This window comes from Egretta garzetta, unplaced genomic scaffold, assembly GCF_000687185.1.
Source record: "Egretta garzetta isolate BGI_Z169 unplaced genomic scaffold, ASM68718v1 scaffold797, whole genome shotgun sequence".
In the NCBI taxonomy this organism is placed as follows: Eukaryota; Metazoa; Chordata; class Aves; order Pelecaniformes; family Ardeidae; genus Egretta; species Egretta garzetta.
Window position 1 is genome coordinate 375667 of NW_009260172.1, and position 20587 is coordinate 396253.

The 20587-nt window shown below is 39.5% G+C and overlaps 1 protein-coding gene across 2 annotated transcripts in view; it reads right to left on the bottom strand.

The window, feature by feature from the left end:
* Positions 1-20587, bottom strand: part of TSPAN9 (tetraspanin 9) — a 174664-nt gene that overhangs the window by 98770 nt on the left and 55307 nt on the right. Inside the window, exons 1-2 of one of the 2 annotated variants that reach the window (XM_009641728.2) lie at positions 16772-16851; positions 6067-6146 (exon numbers count right to left, since the gene is read on the bottom strand). In XM_009641728.2, the coding sequence (XP_009640023.2) occupies positions 6067-6129 (63 nt within the window). In that variant the 5' untranslated portion in view covers positions 6130-6146; positions 16772-16851. Of the gene's footprint in view, positions 1-6066; positions 6147-16771; positions 16852-20587 lie in introns of those variants that run through there. The other variant, XM_035897142.1, reaches the window with a different exon arrangement.

Consider the following 20587-nt stretch of genomic DNA (forward strand, 5'->3'; position numbering starts at 1 on the left):
GCAAACAAAAATAATTAGAAGAAAAAACACACACACCAAAAAAAGAAAACAACCTGAATAGAATACAGTGTTAGTAATGACCAGTTAGTGAGAGAATCACTGTGAAAAATGCCATATCAGATATCTTCCCTTTCAAGTTGAAACAGCTTAGACCCAGTTATGGGTCCCTCACTACCTGGATTAACCAGTCTAACTCAGCTCCCAAGCAAACCTTGTTATCTTAAATAAAAACTAGTCTCAGGCCTCTAATAATGTTTGAATATTATACAATAATGTCATTGTACAGATTTTTAAATGGACTTTATTTACATCATATTAATTAGGACACCACACTTTGAACTAAATATTACCTTTCCTTCTTCTCCCAGGCAAAACATTGATACGCTGAGACATTTATCTAAAGTGTTCTCCCCCACTGCGGTGCATGTTTGCATAGGCATACCAATGGTGCCCTACCATTTGGAGGGGAAACTAAAACTAAAATATGGAATCTTTTCACAGCTTATCGAATCCCTACCAAAACCTGAATTCTTCCTGCTAATGTGACTGAAAACATGAGCTTTTCCCAGATTTCACTGTCTTACTTGTTTTGTTTGGGTTTCTTTTTTGTTTGGGGGTTAGAGGGAGCTGTTTGGGGTTTGGTTTTGTTTGTTTGGTTTTGAGTAGTCTTAATGTCATGGGACTGTACCACAACTGTCACTGCACTGCTGACTTATGTCATTAGAGTCAAAATACGACACAAGTAAATATCGCTCTTATGTCAAGAGACAGGCATCCCAGAGTCACTCACTGTCTCTCCTCGTCATTATTTCCTGTATCAGAAAACAGGGAATATCAGATAATGCAGCTGGGGGGAAGACAACAACAAAGAGAGAAATTTAATGTGTTTACTGTTCTAAGTTCTCTGTAGTTAGCAATTTTGCCTCAGAGATTAACTTTCAGTTATGTGTAGGGACAAAGTCTCTTCACAAGATTTAACTGTCTGTCCAACAGGTTCAGTTAAGCATTCCAGCTCTGTACTTCAAACTAAACAGTGCACTATAGTATATGTTCTGGTATGGTATAAATATAAACCATTCTAAAATTCTTTGCTGCTTTACAGTACCAATAGCTCTGCCAGCAGCCAGTCGCAGAGACTGGGCATGCTCCCTGTCTTTTAGTCTGATCTGTGTCTTTACTAAAAGTGACCTGCATGGCTGCTGTACTACTGTCTTTATGCTCATTGATAAACATGCAACATTGTTTTTAATCTACAGCAAAAAAAAATATTAATTACTCCTGCTATACGAGTAAATTAGACTAATGCAGAAAAATACTTTTCAGGAGTATTCACTGTATTTGACTTTTTGCTGCTACTTCTGGACCAGCAAGTTTCCAGCTCATCTTTTTCTTTTCTAGTCTTATGTTTAAGCAAAAGGAAAATGCTCCCAACTTATTGTAAGATTTACTTGGAAACTGAATACTAAATATCTGAATTTATAAATTTGACTTGATTTAACTTAGATAAATGATAACGTCTGCTTACAAACATACCATTAATATGTAGGTATTATTCCTAATATTTTTGTAGCAGTTTAAATATAAACAATTTAACAAATAAATCACATTAAGGATCTTCTTGACTAAACTTAGCTTTTCCTTAGCTCTTCCTGAAACACAGAAGATCAGAGATTTAATAATCTTGCCATATGTTCCTCCTAATAAAATACATTTTAAATTAAAATTAAGCAATGCTAAAATCTAACAAGATGTCATGAATGCTTCACTGTATGTGGGCTCATTAACCTCAGTTACATGAATAGAACAACCCAAAATTTAACCATGACCACCATCTATTTGCAAAGTTCTCCAGTGAAGTTTTTATAGCTTATTCCCGTCACTTCAAAACTTCCCGTTTAGGACCCTATGAAATTCTCATTTCATGAGTGAAATTTCTTTTAAAAATTTATATGTTATAGAATTTCCATTTTATAGCTGGTAAGATTTTCTGATACATTTTGCAAAAGTAATTACTGTAATCCTTTTCTCTAATAAAACAATGAAGTGAAATCTATCCTAGAAAGACATATGTTTGTATTTGGTGATTACCTTTCTTGACAATTAAGCTGCTAACTGTAGAATCAAAAATCAGTATTATATTCTTCTGCAGAGCTATATTGGCTACTTTTCAATCTCTGTATATTTGCAGATAAATATTCTTGAAGGCAAACTAAATCAGCTAACGTTTGTAGTTGCCCAGTCCCTTTGCAAAACATATTATGCACTTAGGATGAATTCAGTGTAAATCATCACCCTAGCCATACAATTAAATACTATAAGCTTCCTTAACCCTCAGCTCAGACTTTCCTAATCTCTAAAAGAAAGCAATGCCAGATGGCCAAGAACAACTGCTAAGAATCAGAGGGCCACAGACAAATACCTGAAGCTCTTAGTAATATGGTGGAGAAACACCTTCTGTTTCAACTTACTGCTGGGCCCCACTTAGATCAATTTGCTTTGCGGAACTCATATGTGATCCTTCCACGTTAACTAATACACATGCTGCTAGTTTTCAAAAACTGTATTTTGTTGTCATGAATCTAATTCACAAACACTGAATTCTTGGCGGGCAGAAAAAGTGCACCACCTCTTTATCACAGTAATCACAGCGACAGTATATTTGCTACATAACGATAGAGAGAAGCCAATAACCACTGCACTTCTCCATCACCTTCAAACAAATACGTGTATACACATATATAGATATGCATTAAAATATAGAAGATACATTCTATATAAAAATGAAGTGTATAACATAAAATATACAAATATAATTGGTCTTCGAATATATACGAGCTGGCTGCCAGGCTGAAGGAGTAGTACGGCTTGCTGCCATGTGACAGACAGATTAAGCCCCAGCCTTTTTCCCTGTGTCAAGAAGCAAATAATGGAAAAAGATTCCTCTTTTTCTATAGAACACCACCCTTCTTGGGGCCAACACTGAGAATTGTTCAAGTCAATAGTGGCCAGCGTTCAGGATGCCAAATGATACCACCAGTCTTCATTTTCAGAGGAAGCATCTCGGAAACCCCATTTTACTATGGGAGAACAACACATGAGACAGGCTTTCTGCTACTGCAGGCTCAGAACAATGCAGCTTTTGGCAAGCAAGCTCATCTGCCAGATTGCCTATTGCAGCTGTACAGCTGCTAGACTGGCACCTGTTTAAAGAATCCCTGAAACAGTTTTCCACATGTTTCCAGTTGCCTAAATCGGTTCCTATATAAAAAAAACCCTACCAAACCCAAAACACTTCTTGCCTTTGTCGTAAGGTAACAGCGTGGCAGTGGTCTTCTCACCTCTGAAGACCAGGAGTCTCATTCTGCTTTGAATTACAGGTTCAGAAAATTTCATGCTTAAAATGACTCTTCTCTTTTTAAAAATAAATCACCTTGCATTACAGAAGATGATAGTCACTACTCAAGAGCCAGCGACAACTTCATGTTTGTGGATTTTGGTTGTCTTAGAAATTCAGAAGAAAGCAATAGGAACAGGCACACCTGGGAGTGGAAAAATGGGTTAAGACGACAGGACTGAAATAGCAGGGTTGGAGTGGACGGCACTGGCAGAGCTGTTCAGGGGGAATTCAGGGCAGGAGTGAGAGCTACTGCAAGTGCACAGTGTCAGCAAGGAGCACACACAGAGCCAAACATCCAAAACCTGTCAGACAGTTATAGCAGAATTAACGTGGATTCCAGGTACAAAGCCAGTGGCAGCAAACTACAGAACACCTGCCTGTAGTATGCTTCATTCTAGCTCATGTCTCCATCGGTAAAAGGAGATGATCATGTTATTCATTTGAATGATTTAAGACAATAAAATAGCCTGGTTAAAAAAAATAAGAATCTAGCAAGACTGGAGTCCTCTGGAAGGATGCATGGGAACATCAAGACTGGCTTGCAAAATTGAGTACAAGCCAGCTAAAGTGAAGAAAGGGGGACTTCTGGACAATTTAAACCAGGCTGGTGGATCAAATTTCTGTGGTAAACCACTTTGAAAAGTACTGGACATCTTGCATTTAGCATTTTTCTATAATCTCTCAGATTCACCATTCCAGAGTATCATTTTCTTCTGTATAGCCTGGCTCAAACAAAAAGCACTTCCAGAATATTAGATAGAGAGGTGGTGGCAAAGTTCAATAACAGAAAGAGAAGTGGTATAAGCCTCAGAACAAAAGTCATGGTGGGGAGGGTGCAAACGGGATTAAGAGGTAAGAATTGAAGAAGCACAGAGTACTAGAGAACTGTTCCAGATGGTAGGCTAGTTTTAACCTAAGAAGCACTGTGTTTGTGTAAAAGTCCAGTGGGAGCTGAGCAGACAAAGATGAGCAGGCAGATGAGATCTGAAATATTTTTGCAAGTTCGAGGAATGGAAAAATGGACTCTGAAGGTCTGATGCAGAGTCAAGAAAATTGCTGCTTGGGAAGGAGATAAAAGCAAAGAAAAATATTGCATCTAAGGAGGTGAGGGGTAAGAGATACCTATTGACTGAGTACAGAGGACGAGTAATCATACCAGAAAAAAAGTTGTTCTAAAACTAATCACAGTATATAGCATATGAAAAAAATACTTCCAAGGTGTCAAAGTAATGCAGCATTGGGTCAAATAGCCAGTTTGATATAAATCTTGTGTGTTCAAAGTGATTTATTCCAGAAATAGTTAAGGCAACTTTCTAGTAGGATTTGTGTATACAAAAGAAAAAAGAAAAAAAAATCACAAGTGAACTTTGATCAGATGTTCTTCAGTGACCAGTTCTACCCTTCTATTTAAGTAAGAGTCCCACAAGTTCATTGATTGTAGCATTTCAGTCTATTAGTGATAAAAGCTCACTATTGCGTGAATGGTTCAACACCATACCAAATCTCCCATTAACTCTTGCTCTTAAAGGTTATTTCAGTAAGTGGGTCACGATAAACAGAGAGGCTGCTAGTAAGATTCCTAGTTTGAACAATGATATCTCTACACCAGAGGTAGTTACCCGGACTGTTAATGGCCTTTTTTCAAAAATAAATCCAGGGGTAGCGTTTTCATTTATTTATGAGGTATACTGTGTATTTCTGGATCACAACCATGAATGATTTTGTTCATGTGCCCAAGCTTTGCAACTATCAGGAAAGCAGCGAGCTTTGATTTCAAACTAAGCAAACCACTTTGTATTGGGTTATATTCATGCATACTCAGTATTTCAATTAGCCTGTGATTTCCTCAACAACATTGTTCACTCAAGGATGCCTAGCTGCCAGATGACTTAACTTTTCTTCCCTCCCTTGTGTGTGACAATACTTTGCTCAAAGTAGCCATTACACTTTTAACTTGCTTGCTGAGGCGTTGTTACAACTCCTTATGCCTCTCGGTTGATGGAGGAAAACCAGTTTTGATCCCTCAGAAGCAAGTGCAAGTCTCCAACTTCACACGCCAATGTGGACAACTGCAGCTGAAAATGAATCTAGATTAATTCACCATTCCAGTCATTTTACATTTATGCTGATACCTTAAGAGGTTAGAACATCCGTGATTTATTGGTTTTAATTGGAGAAATGGCACAGAACTTCCTTCAAATGAAAAAGCAGTTTGTCAAATGAAGTTTTCAAAAAACAGGTGAGATTTATGATGACAATGAGAATATACTTCAAATTCAAATTAACCTGCAGCTTAATGCCACACGAGGTATCATAACAGAATGCAAAAATGCTACCACTGCAGTATTTTAATGCTACAATAATTCTGCTCTTCCTTAAAGGGCAACAGTTCTGCCCTTCCTTAGATAACCCAGTTCAAAACACACATTAGAACAGCAAGTTTGAGGAATTAGTATCAAACTACAGTAACCAGGTGGTAATAAAGATATAGAAAGCATGTACATTTTCCCAACAGACAAAAGTTTAACACTGAAAATATTGCAAGCAGGTATGAGAGAGAGGGAGGGGAGGGGAGGACTTACTGTACTGCTTCAAAGATGCACTGTACACATAATGCAGCAGTACAAGATATACTAACAAATGAAGGCAACTGAAAAGGTAGTACTCACCCAAAATATTAAATTGAAAAGGAACATCATGTATTTCAAACAACACAGGCAGCCTCTTGCCATGTTGCACTTCTTAAACTCTAAAAGGAAAACAAAGGATAGATCCAGGTAAAAGACCACGTATTTGCTGCCTTTGGGTGCACTGTATTTGTCACTTTTTACGCCAGTCCCAGTCCCAACGCCGGTCCCGGTTCCGACCCCAGTGTGGCTCTGTGTGCGTGATCCAGTTGTACCATAGAAAGCTCCAGCAGTAAAACCTCGACCAAATTCCCTCCCTGAGGTAGAAGGTTTAGCAAAATCTGAGTCTTTGCTATCCAAAGATGGACTCCGGTGAATTGAAGAATCCTCACTACTTGACTTCTCCATGATCTCTCTTTTCACAGTTGTCAGATTTAATGTATAGCATCTCTCAGCATTAAATGCAGTGCCTTGCAAATGCCACAGTGCGATAAGAGCTGTCTGTGTTTTGCTTCTCTTTTTCTTCGTACATAAATCGGATAATCACTGCAGAATTTATTCACTGCATTGTTGCTGGTTTTATTTTTTATAGCATGTAGGCTGTACTCTGTCTATCTGTGGCATGGGTTTACACATTAATATCCCATGCAAGAGAATACTCATGATTTATCTTGATGAATCAGTTATGCAGAACTTCGATTTTTTATTCAAAAGAGCCATAAGCTCTTTCTCTGTGCTCTGAGTCTACAGCCCTCTAATCTACAGGCAGCAGATGGTCCTTGCATCCATTTCCAAAAAGCTTCTGCAGTACACCTGGGAGACTCTCCTCGAGCCGGAGCACTTTCCTTGCTCTCAGCTTCCCTCTCTGTGTGTCTCTGATTCTCCCTCACACGCTGTCTTTTTTCTTTCCACCCATTTGCAGTATCTCATTCAGCAACCAGCTATCGGAGAGCACTCTGTGTTTCACTGCTGTTGCCGTGAAATCATCAGCAACTGCAGCCACTGGGCATTTCCCACAGAAATCCCTGACCTAACTATCGAGTAATAAATCCACCCTCCTGCTTGCCCCTCCTCTCTGCTTTCCATCGGGCCAGTTAGCAGAAGCCTTCTCCCCCAGGGCACGCCTCCATGACATAATATCTTTAATAGGATTAGAATTACTCTTGACTATACAAGTGCACAACAGAAAATCTCTTTAAATGTCAAGTACTGTTTAGCTGTTTATGAGCTAGAACTGTGAGGAAGTGATACTCCTTTAATGCAATAAAATACTGGAAAAGTATGGATTAGATAGACAGGTGCTAACCTCTCCCTACTCATTAAATTAACAGCGAGTTACATTTTTTTCCTAGCTTAAACAAATGCCATGGGACAAGGAATTGGAATAGACTAGCACCCAGCATACTCTATTCAGGCAAACGCCTCAGTTATACATGCACGTAATGTGACGCCATCACCTGTGATATAATTAACCATGACCAGAAAAGCAGAGCTGCTGCCTCTTACGGGATCATCAATCAATTCTTAAAACTCTTTAAATGTGAGGCTATCTGAACCTGCAGCTATTTTCACTCTATTTAACTAGTATGTCAGAGATTGTTCTTGTGTATGGCAATAAGCCATTTTACATCGCAGGTAGTCTGTGAACTAGAAACACTGACCCAATTGCCACATTTCTCTTCCAGATAGCAGTGGAACATGCCTGCTAGGACTCTGGAACAGAGAGGGCATGACCGTGCACATGTCTGTGCATGTGTGTGCAAGTGCCTAGAGGGGAGGAAGAGAAATACTTCAGGTCATGCCTGGTGCTTCCAAATTTGTCATTTTGTCATAAGCATAAAAGCAGTGCACTGATGGTGCAAAATGATACAGCAGATTTAAAATCAAGGTTATTATTTTCTTTTTGTAAAGAAAGAAACTGTATTAGGAGGCCACTATGAAAGAAATACAGCTACTATGAAAAGCAAAAATTATGCACAATTTTCAATTGACCCTTTCACACGCACATTGTAATGGACTGTTAATTATTTTATCAGGTATCTTTGAGAAAAGATAATATAACATTTATTCAATTTTAGATATCTATGCTGCAAAGCCCCTTCAAATTCTGTAATTTTTATGTAACAACATCAGAAGCAACACCCTAAAGCAGTGCTGTACCTTTCTTGACAGACTTTTTCTGAGAAGAGATCGCTCCACCATAAAGTACTTCATGCCATGAAATACCCAGTGTTTGTAGATGTGATATCTTTCTCTCACCTATTCTGCTCTAGAATAACATTTCAACAATAGGCAGGCCTGAGCCTATACCAACTGTGTATTCACTTCACTTTTCAAAAGTCATTTCAGAACTACCTGCATCAAATCTGTCCATCAGAAAGCTGACTGCGAGATGACCACTCAGCAGTGTGTATGATAGCAGAAAAGGCTACACACAAAACACCGAAGTAAAAAAAGATAAATTAGCAGTGACCAAAGTAGCATGGGGCATTTTTGTACATGTCTATGGCGCACATACAAACTTGAGCAGTCATCACAAACCAACTTTCTCAGGGAAAAACATGGAAGAGACTCATAGGCCACAGCCAGGTACCTGCCTCAGACACTGGAGCTTGCAGGGTAAGTCGAATTCAAACATGAGGCAAATGTCTGAATATGGTTTTAGAAGTCTGAAAAAACTTCTGTTTGAAAATTCACTTACTGGCAGGGTAAAGTTGTGCCATTGTAATCCTATGCTGCAGCTAGATACTTTCAGTGGTTTTTTCTTGTCACACAAAATTGAGCTCTCAGCCAAAAAATTAAAGAGAATGCACAAGTATTTTAAAGCATTTTTTCCTGTTGTGCCCATCATTGGTTTGCCATAAAATTTACACTGATGTAGACTAGCTTCAGCAAAAAAAAAAAAAAAAGCTGTGCACTTTTGAAAACTAATGCAATATGAGTATTTGCCTTAGCATCCCCCATGAAATCACATGACAATAATAATTAATCCACTCTCCTCAAGGTTAAAAAACTGAAACAATGTTTTGTAATAAAAAATCTCCACAAATTCAGTCAGTTTGTAAATAGTGGAAACATTTCTATTGGTTACTAAAAAAAAAAAGCAACACAACTCTCCCTCCAAGCTTTCATTACTAGACCTTATTGAAGTTTTCCAGTTTTCTATTTTTGCCTTCAAATACTACAAAAGAGTATTTTTCTTTACCACTACCTGCAATGCATCTTCCATTAAGAGTTCTCCATGACTAGCCTACATCACAGTCAGTACTTCAAAAAAAACGACAGAAGACACACGTATAGCCAATAGCCAGCTTCAAAATCCAAGCCCGAGCAGTGAGCACTAAGGCAAACACGGTTCCAGATCAGCCTCCCCTCCCGCTGTGTACAAAGGACCCCTTAGAGTCATGCTGTTGCCACCAGAGAGACTTCACAAGCTTCAGTAACCTTCCACCACTTGAATTTGTGGCCACAGAGCAGCTTTACAGATTAGATGCCACTTCCTCCTGCTGGAACTCTAACTCGGTATTTATGTAGCTCAGATAACAAATCACACAGAACTGCTTATTTGCTGAAAAAATAAGCAGTGAAAAAGCTGCAACCAGTTCATCCAGCTGTGTTTTGACTAGCCATTGCATTTAACTCTGCCTCTGATTGAGACTTCAGTGGTGGGTGCTGCTGCAAGGCCACTCCACAGCACCTTACGGTGGTGCCACTTGACAGTGTAAGCTCAGGATGGCAACAAACACATTTTGCTTCACTGACCTCTGTTAAGTAATTAGGGCATGAAAAATGTCCAAAGCTCACTCTGTACTTCATTAATCTTTGATTACTGAATCACAGAATTTTGTTGCTGAGAGGTGTCTCCACATCAAGAAAATCATTTCAGTCCCACACACAAATGACTGGGACAAGGCAACAAACATCAGTCCATCGCATCTAAATGGCTCAGCCAAGTATTAAGAGTAAGAATTTAGGCCACTTTCAGATACCAGGTAAGAAAACGGATGTCACAATGGGTTTAGCAAAAAAATGGAAAGGAAGGGCATTAGTAATAAGGCCCAAACAACACAGGCTGGTTCTCCTACTGAAACTGATTTACTTGGTTCCCTCCTGCGAACAGTCCACCATAGTCCTCAAAATACAGATCCCAACAACTTCAGGTTTTCTTGGCAGTCATAACATATTTAATATTTTTTCTCAGCCCTTAGTTTTATCTCACCAGAACTTCAGTGCCAATTATGCCCAGCTACAGTGCTCCTGAACCTCTGTTTGTTTCTGCCTTCTTCAGCTGTTTTTGCACAACTGTCTTGTGGAACCACGCTGCAAAACAGAGCAAAAGCTGACCAAGTTTATACACGTATTTAAAACCATCCGTTTATAAAGACATAATACAGATATAAAATATATTTCAGCAACATGTAAAAATTATGCTTATTTTTCCCCTTCTAAAAGTTCCAAATCCATTTTACAAGACATTCCTCTTAAATGATCTTGGTGATCCAGTGAGAAGAAGAGGGACTACAATAAGCAAGAAGAGGAACAAACACTGAAGGCTGAGCAAAAATATCTTAAGCTTTTATTATAGTCCCCCATGATTCCTGATTTGAAAATAGGAAATTCTAAGAGTTTTTAAAAAGGGAAAATAAAAACTCCAGTCACCAGAATTCATGAACCATTTTACAACTTATTATGTATTTTACCTTGCAATTTCTATTATGTAGGGTAGTGCTACTGTCATCATTTTAAATATGGGGAACTTGAACACAAAGACATTTGCTGAGGATGAATAGTAAAATTACAGGCAGAGAAGCAAACTGAATCTGCGCCTTACATTGCCTCAGTCAGTACACTAACCATTGCACCATTCTCAAATTAATTATTTTTAGAAATCATGAGTTTTAGTAACCCTGCCACATGACTTCAGAACAATACTGAGCCCTGCAGAGAGACACACAAATGCATACACTATCAAGCAAGGGATATGGTTCTTAAACTCATTCTTTTCTTTTGAATTATATTGACCAAGAACTCAATTATACAAGCCTTCCTCAGGGTACACTAGGTATACAAAGAACCGAGATTGCTGAGTATAAACTCAGTGACTACATCTTTCCTGTCATTGCTCCGAATCGTGGAAGGCCATGAGAAGGAGATACGGAACAAGAGTTGGAAAGAATATCTTAAGACTCTGGCATACACTTGTATACAGAAGAAAGCTCAGATTAAAAAAAACACACAATTGATTTTGGAATAAGCTTAAAGGGAAAAGAATGTCCAAAAAAATCAAACTGAAATTAGTATCACATGAGAGACAAAAACATGGAGTTCTCAGGAATTCCATGCTCCTGGTTCCACAATGAAGAGCTTACAGACTCCAGCAAGTCAAAATACCTGGAGTTGCCAGGGCTCACAAGGCTACAGGATTTATAACCAAAAACCTGGATGCTCTGAGGGTTGTATCCCACATCCTGGGGCCTTCCAAGCTCCCAGCCTGCATGCTGTAAATCCAAAGCATTCTGCCCATCATGGGATTGGGGAGAAACAAGGTAGATTTCAAGTACAACTTTGTATGGTAGATGAGTTTTGAAACCTGCCTGTGTTTTTCAGAACCAAGTATCCCATGCCATATTTTCTTTGTCACACTTCCATCTTCCAACTGGAAAAGTCTTCCATTAGAAACAGATAGAACTACTGTAACTTCAGTTCTGGAGTCTCCAATCACCGATCACTGCTTCCCATGTTATTCAGAGCATATATGAACAGCTTGTTTGTTATAAATGCTAAAAAGAATCACTACCAAGTGTTTAGAGAAGAGTGAAATGGCATACTTCGTTCCCCTACTAGTGTGAACAGCAGCTATTTCTAATACCTTCAGAAAACCACCACTTCCTTGGGCCCTTGATGGACACCCAGATGACAGGGGAGATTGGATTCATTAAGAAACTTGCTCAAAACTGGTACCTGAGATCTGCCCAGTAAATGACTCTCTTTTAATGTTTTGTGAGAGGTGACAGGGACATGCTGATGCCCTCCTCTCTTCACCTTATAACAGGACCAAGAGCATCCAACAGGCATCATCTGACCCTCAGTGCCACCTGCCAGGAGGCCACCTCTGGAGGCCAGATAGAAGGACCTGGGACAGGTAAATGTGCATACAGCATAAGTTGGAAGGAAAAGACAGACATTCTGATGGGTTCTCAGAGGCTGGGCTCTATGTTCTAGGACTCCACCTAGCACTGGCATGGCTGAAGGAAAGGAGACCTGGCAGAGAGACAGGAGTGGGATAGCATTCCAGTATGCAGGAACCATGTGAAGGAGCACCCCTGAGAAGACACTGAGTTTGAGATCTATGTGGAAAGGATCTGTTCTTACAGACATAGGAATTGAGTATCTAGCCACTTCAATCCAACACCCACCTTCATCAGTCCCGACTTCACCCAGAGAAATTCTCTTTATTGAAATTTTTACTGGAGAGGAAATGAATTAATGTTTCCTCTGACACAAAGACACTAGCATAACAGCTCACAGTTGCCTCATCAGCAACACAGTTAACGCTCCTTGCCTCCACAAGGCAAAGAGATAAAATCTCTTTGAATGGCCTAAACTAATATTTTCTAGTTTATACTTATGTATACCAATAAGAACAGTTTTTCCTTCTGACATGGGGCCCTCACAACAGGAATGAGCAAGAAAATAAGACCCCATTATAAGCCTTTCCACTGTGCCAAACATCCTATGTCATTTGGTCCTTTGGATTTCCATTAAAGATCATTTATTGCCAGCAATGCATATGTGGGCTGAGACTTCTCATTTAGGATTTCACACCAGAGAGAGAATGGGGTTCTGCCTCAAAACTGTAAACCATGCCAGGGACCTTAACCCACTGTGATCAGATGCAGATGATGACTTGATATGCTAATGTAAACGAGACATGGGAGATGGGTCAAAGTGCAATATGGGGTCCCAAAGCTACGAAATTGTGATTATATCACACCACCATACCAGCTGTCCCCTCAGGAGCCCTCAGACTGCAGAAAGAATGCCTGAGTTTCCAAAGTGACAGAAAAACATAACTTTATACAAAATAGAAATCCTGCTACCTACACTTAAACTTTTAAATCAAAACATTTGCACTAGCACAAGGGTCTTGGGGGCTTTTGTCATGAACGATGCTAAATCTGAAAGAGGCCCTCTAAAGATTATGTTAGAATGCAACTCACCATTGATATTTTCAACTTTAAGAACTAAAATCTAGAAAGTCTATTTATTGTTTATTTCTGAGAAGCCCCAGAAGACAAGAGTCTTCGTGGGCTTGGCAGTGTACATATGGAGATCAAGTCAACCCATACAACAGACAGCCTACCAACCAAGCAGAAAACAAGACATTAGTAGCTGGCTGTGAATATAATAACTATACTGGACATATTTTTGAAGTCTCATAACTACCTTACCAATTGTCCCACTAGCAGGTGGGAGAAAACAGAAAATATGAGGGGCAAGAGAACAGCATATGCCCAGGCAGATAGGCCTGTCCTGCCAGGCAGCAGAAAGTACCAGATGCTTTGGAACAGTCTGTTAATGCCTTTTAGCATAAGAATCTGTATCCCTTTTAATTACAGGGCGTTTATCTCATCTTCTGTAGCATTGTTCCATCTCCATCAACAGCTAATCCTTCTTAAATTCTGCTGAGAATTTAGCCTCAATATCTTATAGCAGTGAGTTCCATAGGTTCCATATGTTAAAAAACACAGCATTGTCCTCTTAATTCGCCGGCAGCATTAAGCCTTCCAGCTCCATCCTCTGTTTTGGCATTCATATTCATCCCATAATTCATGATTTTTTCTAATCCTCTATTATAACCCATGTAATTTGTCCTCCATTAATCTAAGCATTTATCTTTTCAGTGTCTCCTGTTACTGAAAATCTCTGAGTCCCTAATAATTTCAGTTACCCATCTTAGGTATTCTTTCTAACTGAGCTATGTTTATATCATAATCTTTTCCAATCTGCTGATGAAAAGGTGATCTTCTTTTTAAAGGACAAGAGTTAATATTCAAATTCAAAATTAATTTAATAAATTCTGTTTCTATCAACACCATACCTTTGTGAAAGTGAAGTAATTCAGATTCAACAGGCCTTTCTTCATCACTCCTATTCTGCTTTTCTATGTCAGATTCAAAATTTGGTCTCTGAAAAGCTCAACATTTCAGAACCTAACAGGAAAACCCCTGTAGTTTAAATTCTGTATCTTACCTGTAGGAGGAAAGGGGCTTTTCTCACTACAGCAGCATTAGTTTAATACCAGTTACTTGTAAAATCATCAATAAGCCCATCTTCAAGCTAGGGACTCTTTGGAAAGAAGCTAAGAGAGCCGAACCAAGCCTTGGCCATCGATGCAAATAAATGTGCGGTACCAACTGCTGTCCCCTCCCAGTACACAAAAAAGCATATGCAGAGAAGCACTTTTTACCACACACAGAGAAAACAAGGTCAAGAGAGTAGAAAGCTGTTAACCACAGGCAGGAAGGCAGCAACATGATAACCCCATCGGTTGAAACATCACAAATCAGATCTCCAACACCATGCTTTAAAAATCAAAGACCAAAAAAAGAAAGCAGGGGTGAGGAAGTGAGAAGAGTTCTTATTTACCACCTATTTTTTGCGGAGGTAAGGTACTCCTACTTTAAATAACAGCTTAGATTTTTAGGTCTTCCCAATTGACTACAGATTAAAGAAAGCTAGCAAACAGCAGAAGGCTTTTGCTTATCATGAAACATGCCATCCCTTCTTCCTCTTGGACAGTGTAGGAGGATTTCATTGATACCAGAACTCTTCTAACCCTGTCCAGTTCCTTGAACAAAGTCAGGTGGCTATTCTTTAGCCTCTGTTCTAATGACATCTGCCTTTCACCAGCAGTTTGCTGTTCTGAATTAAATGACGGTTGGTGTCTGTATTAGCAGAACTATTAAACTTTAAAACAAAAGAAAAACCCTCATGCATATGGCTCCACCTGAAGAAAGAACAGTGTGAATGATGTGAGCATTCATTTTTAAAAGACAGCACACATCTCAAACCTCCTCAATTATGCCATGAAGGAACATTTCTAGGCACATTCCTTTCACAATTGAGTGAATTCCTTCATTGCTAAAATATTCTTTTTTTTGGCACTTAAGCATAAACAGGTGTGATTCCATGAATGGGGACATTTAAAACCACTGCATCAGGGCTGGCAGAGACCCAGATGTCTACAATGGGCAGCAAACTTACACCGTTAATTTAGGCTTACCAGCCCCAGCCTCCAATTTAAGACACCGCTGAAAGCAGCAGACCAATTGCCTTACTGGAGAGCAATCCCCTCAGAGGTGTGTGTTATTGAAAGGCTGTTTACCAGCAGCATTTCCAAGCAAAACCTGATTCCAGGTTCCATCTTCAGGTCAAAAAGAGACAGCTTTCATAAAGGAGTCAAACTGCCAAATGAATTAAGTACCTGCCCAGAGCCAGTAGCCTCACAGCTGAAAGGTGTCAGCAGAGTAGGCTGACTTCAAGCAACAATATGGGGTTCCCCTCTGCTGGCCCCCAACGTGACCCAGGGTAGAAATGTCTGGAAACAAGGGTGGGATCTAGCCTCTGCAGCCATTCAGTCCCCAGCCCACTCCCAGCCCTCCCGGAGGTCTGCAGCTGTGGTAACAAGCTACATTACCTAACAACTCCCTGCACCATACTTCCTCTTGTCTTTCAAGGGAGACATTCCAGAATTCATGAGAAACAGTTTTTGAATAATTCCAGGTAACTCGAACATATCTGAAGTGCCATTAACAGCACTTCTCATGTTCTGATCAAACTTCTGCATAAAAGCCACGTTTCATCCTCCTAGTTTGGGCTGGACTCTTTTCTATGGCTTCCGGCAAACTTCCACAACATCTACCCAGAGCAAAGCCCATGGGCTCCTTCCTGTCTTGAAGCTCTTTAGATTTACAAAACCAATCCTATCTGAGCATCTGCATCTGCCTTTGCTGTAAAGCTTATCTACCCTCACAACAAAGCTTCTTGAATGTTGTGTGGTAACACTGTGGAATATGGTCAACTTCAACATTAAAAATAGGATGTGCCTGTAACATAAGAGTCATGCAATTAATGCTTTTTGCTTTGCCAACAACAACAAAGTCAGATTTAAATCCCAAGAGGAGGCAGATACTTTAGCCACCTTACTCATCTTGCAAGAATGAGGCAAAATGTTCTCATCTATTCTGCATGAGATACAAGAAAGGGTATAAAATTGAAACCAAGGTAAACCTCTTACTATAATCCAGCAGGTTTATGTAATGGTGCTGCTCTTCATGAGCTTTGTGATAGGTGTCAGCTCTTATTACAAGGGTGTGAGAGATTTAAAATGACAAAGGAGGAAAGGAAAGGGAAAAAAATCAGAGTACAGTTTAACATGACCCTGCCTGTCAAGCCACAAAAAAACATGCGGCAGTTCAACTACCTGATTTACAGTAGGAGCTACTTAACTTTACAGTATATTAATTAATGAGCTTTTGTAAAGACAGAAGGGCAAAACACACTTTCATGACCTTATCTGCATTAAGGAGTACTCATTTACACTTGGTGAGAATGCTGTGTGCTAGCTGCAATACCAGGCATTCAGAGACTAATATGGGATGTAAAGAATGGATGAAAGCATGTTTGCCTCTTTCCCAAAAGCCAAGCCCACATTCACTTGAGTTTTGAAAAAGTTTATTCGTACCATCAGTGTCTCTCAGAGATGAGAAAACCAAGACACCCTTGATCAGCAGCCAGAAACTAAGAACCTTGCAAAAATTCCTCATAGTGGCATCTGAAAGACAAAAACATGTTTTTTTTGTGGGGAAAACTACTTGTGTCATTCAATCTGCTCTGATCTACTTAAGCGTGTAACAAGTATGCAGTAGTTACAGTATGAAATATCAATTGGCCTTTAGAAGCAGCACTTTGTTAATTCATGACAGGCAGATATTTTCCATTTACACATTAATTGGGATGCTGGCATTTTGTTTCAGAAGCAACCAACATGATGCTTCAAGCTATGCTCTGCAGACTGGTTCAGAAGAATCTATCAAATACGTGGCCATAAATGCTTAGTAAATGGTGTGTATCCAGACAGGTTTTAAAACAAGATGAACTAAATTAAAGGCTTATCACATAAGGGTAGATAGTGCTAGTTTTTGTCCAAATATGCCTTGTAGGAGTGAAATTTGATGCCCATAGCAACAATATGTAGACGATCTTTCTCTCTTCTCTCCTAGATGTCCATGTCTAGACTAATCTCAAGCTTAACTTAATTTCCTGAAAAGGCTTCCCTGACTTCTTCCATTCAGAGGAACAAGTTAATAGTAAATCTGCAATAATATATAATCCATGAGGTAATGTTTTGTTTGCTTTTGTTGTTGTTTTAACCCTAAAATTGCAGTGTCTACAAAACAGATCTATACAGGATTGGACATCATGAAAGATAACATGAAAGACACTTTGCTCCCTGGATTTTATCCAGCCTATGGGCTCTCCTTCTGTGTTATTTTCCTCATATGCTCATTTCGTATGTTGCACTAGCCCCTTTCCTGCCAAGCATCTGGCCAGACGAAACATAAAATTCTCTCAGGCCACCCAGACATTTTTCAGATGAGTTTTATGAACTCATCATCCTATTCCATATCCGAAACTCAGCTTTTCTAAACTGACCACATCTCAGTCTTCTCCTCCCCCACCTCCTTCCATGCTGTTGGTTTTATTACAGGACACTCTTGTATAGTACTTAGTGTTTCTATTCCAATAGCATGGAAACTGTTGTATTAAATATTTATCAGTAGTGGGGTTACTCCCTTCTACTGCAAGCTGAAGCGAGATAATTTGGCAGATACAATCATGAAAAGGTTCTGTATGTTTGTCTCTTTTTGAAGAAATACTATACTCAAATACACAGCTTTAAACATGATTCCAACCAAAACTGGATTGCATGAACTGCACTCTGAAATCCCATGGGTTTTTGTATTCCAAGGATTGCTAAATCAAGTCAGGTCAGTTCCCTGTATTTTTCCCTTTTAAATCAACTTGAATGCTTTCTGCCCCATACACTGAAAACAAAGGGTCAGAAATTGTAACTATGGTAAGTAATTTGGCCTGAGATTGAAAATAAAGAAGAAGAAAAAAACCCTGTTCTTACTCCCTGCCAGCTGTATCACTGGAACTCTGTAGGTTTAAAGGAAACAAAAAGCAATAAAAGCTTAATCAATAGAATCAGAAGTTATGGATCCCTGGACATACAAAGGGAACAGCACTGATGAATAGGAAGGTGCAGTTTCTCTTTCTAGACAGAGTATTTTTCCAAATAGAATGATGCTTTGCACCTGCCCTGTAATTCGATGCCAGGTTTATATACTCTGCTGCAAAAAAGGAAGTGTCTTGATCCTTTCAAAGAAACCTTTCAGTGCCTCCAAAGACTGCCTATCACTATTATGTAGCACTTTTAGCTCCATTTATACAGATGTCTTGGCTTTGTCCCTACTTAATATACCTGCTATGTTTACACAGTCTCTCTCAAATATCGATGATCTCTAACTGAGCCTAAAAGACTACATCAATACCAAGCTGTAGTCAGGGAATGGAGGGGGGGGAGTAACGAATTAATTCTTCCCTATGAATTGTTCCCTAATGAATTGTTCCTAGGCACCAGAGCCTTCATGATAGCTATCACAGAACTATCTTGATACATTTTAAACACTCTTCATATTTAAGTTCCAGTTATTTTTATTCTAATATAAAGAACAAATACTTAAAAGCCAAAGAATCCCAAAACAGATTTCTACACAGTGTCCTGCATTCTCAAGCACTGAAAAACAAACCCAGACCACTTAAGGCCTGGCATGGTGCACTGCTGCGGATTGCTGCAAAGTTCTGTCAACCAGACTCCCTCTCAGATTTCACAGGCTGGTCACCTGTAGCTCTTATGCCCAATCTCTAAACCACATTTTTAAAGCAACCAGCGACCCGTCAAAATGAAAAGCCAGATACACATTATTGACGCACATTTCTCAATACTGGGAAATTCTAAGGCACTGACTTCTATTACAGAAGATAAAAGATACACGCTTAAGGACAGAATTCCAAATGACGATACCCTCAAGAGATGCTACATGCTATTTTGAAATAAAACTTTCAGCTTGTAAAATGCTAATATCACAGCTTTAGGCAGACACCAAGGTCAGGACAGATGTGCTGCCTAACACTTAAAAGACTCTCTCTTTCCATGAGGCTAATTAATGGCTTCCAATAACTAAAAGGCAGTTACAGAAGATGGTGGTCCTTTGTTCACAAGGATGCAGGTTGGCAGGACAAGAAATAAGTTGCTCAGGGGAAAATCTGGTCTGGGAAAAAAAACCTCAGTGGGCAAACAATTAAACATTGGAATAGATTGCTTAGACAGACAGTAGAATCTCCTTCACTGGAAATATTCAGGACTCAGCTTGACAGGGGCCTGGATAACCTAAACTGAGACCCTGCTTTCAACAGAAGGTTGGACCACATGGTCTCCAGCATCTCCTTCCAACCTTAGACTTTGCTGTGACTCTAACATTTTGTTCTAATATCCAAAACTTGAGTCAGTCACTGACCCCAAAGACGGGCTGTGTCATTCCCTATCACAGCATAACGTCTCCTTGGAGTGCGAAAGACTGAACTCCATGCTGTAGAGCTCTCTGAGGACAGAGACTTGCTCACAATTGCAGGCACTGGCGAATTGAAATTGCTATCACTCTGACGAGGAGGGGAAAAAAAGATGTGTTTCTTATCAGTAGCTAGATTTGAGAATTAGGAACATCCTTTCCGTATCAGCTGAGTTTCTACAGATCATAAAACCTATCTGATCTGTGTGAATTAATTTGGTAGTTATCCTTTCTAATCTGTTAACTACCATCTTCTTGAAAAACACATTTAACAGAAGAAATGACACAACAAATCTCAGTCTTCCCCATCAGCCTGTTCTGCTTTTTTTTTCCCCCTGCTGGAGTGTGAATCCCATACAGGGGTGTATTTGTCAGAACGCAGGACCTTCCCCAAGGAAAGGAATGTAATTTACTTGCAAAAACAGGGATTAGTAATTATTTAAAGGCAATCCATCTGCCTCTAGAGAGGCACTGGCTGCACAGATGAAGGGCTGTTTTAATCTCCTCAAGAGTAAATTTCTGGAAAATCCCAACCTGAAGTTGTTTATATGGGAGAAGAAACCTTGATCCTTGAGCACAGAGATGCTGGAATTTCTTTTGCTGTTGCCATTATGCCATGACAGTGGAAAGCTATTTAACGACTGTGATCTGACAAGCTGATACAGTTTTAGATGCACCCTTAACTCCTTAACTGGGCATTATCAACAAAAAATAATGTCAGTTTTTACAAACAGTCTAGAAAGTTGTTTCAGATACATCATGTTGCAAGTCTCACCCTACAGCTTTCCTATCATACTGTTCTCATTTTATAGCCCCAGTGAGGAAGAGAGTCCATGAAACTGCATAAAAACAATCAGTGGAGAAGA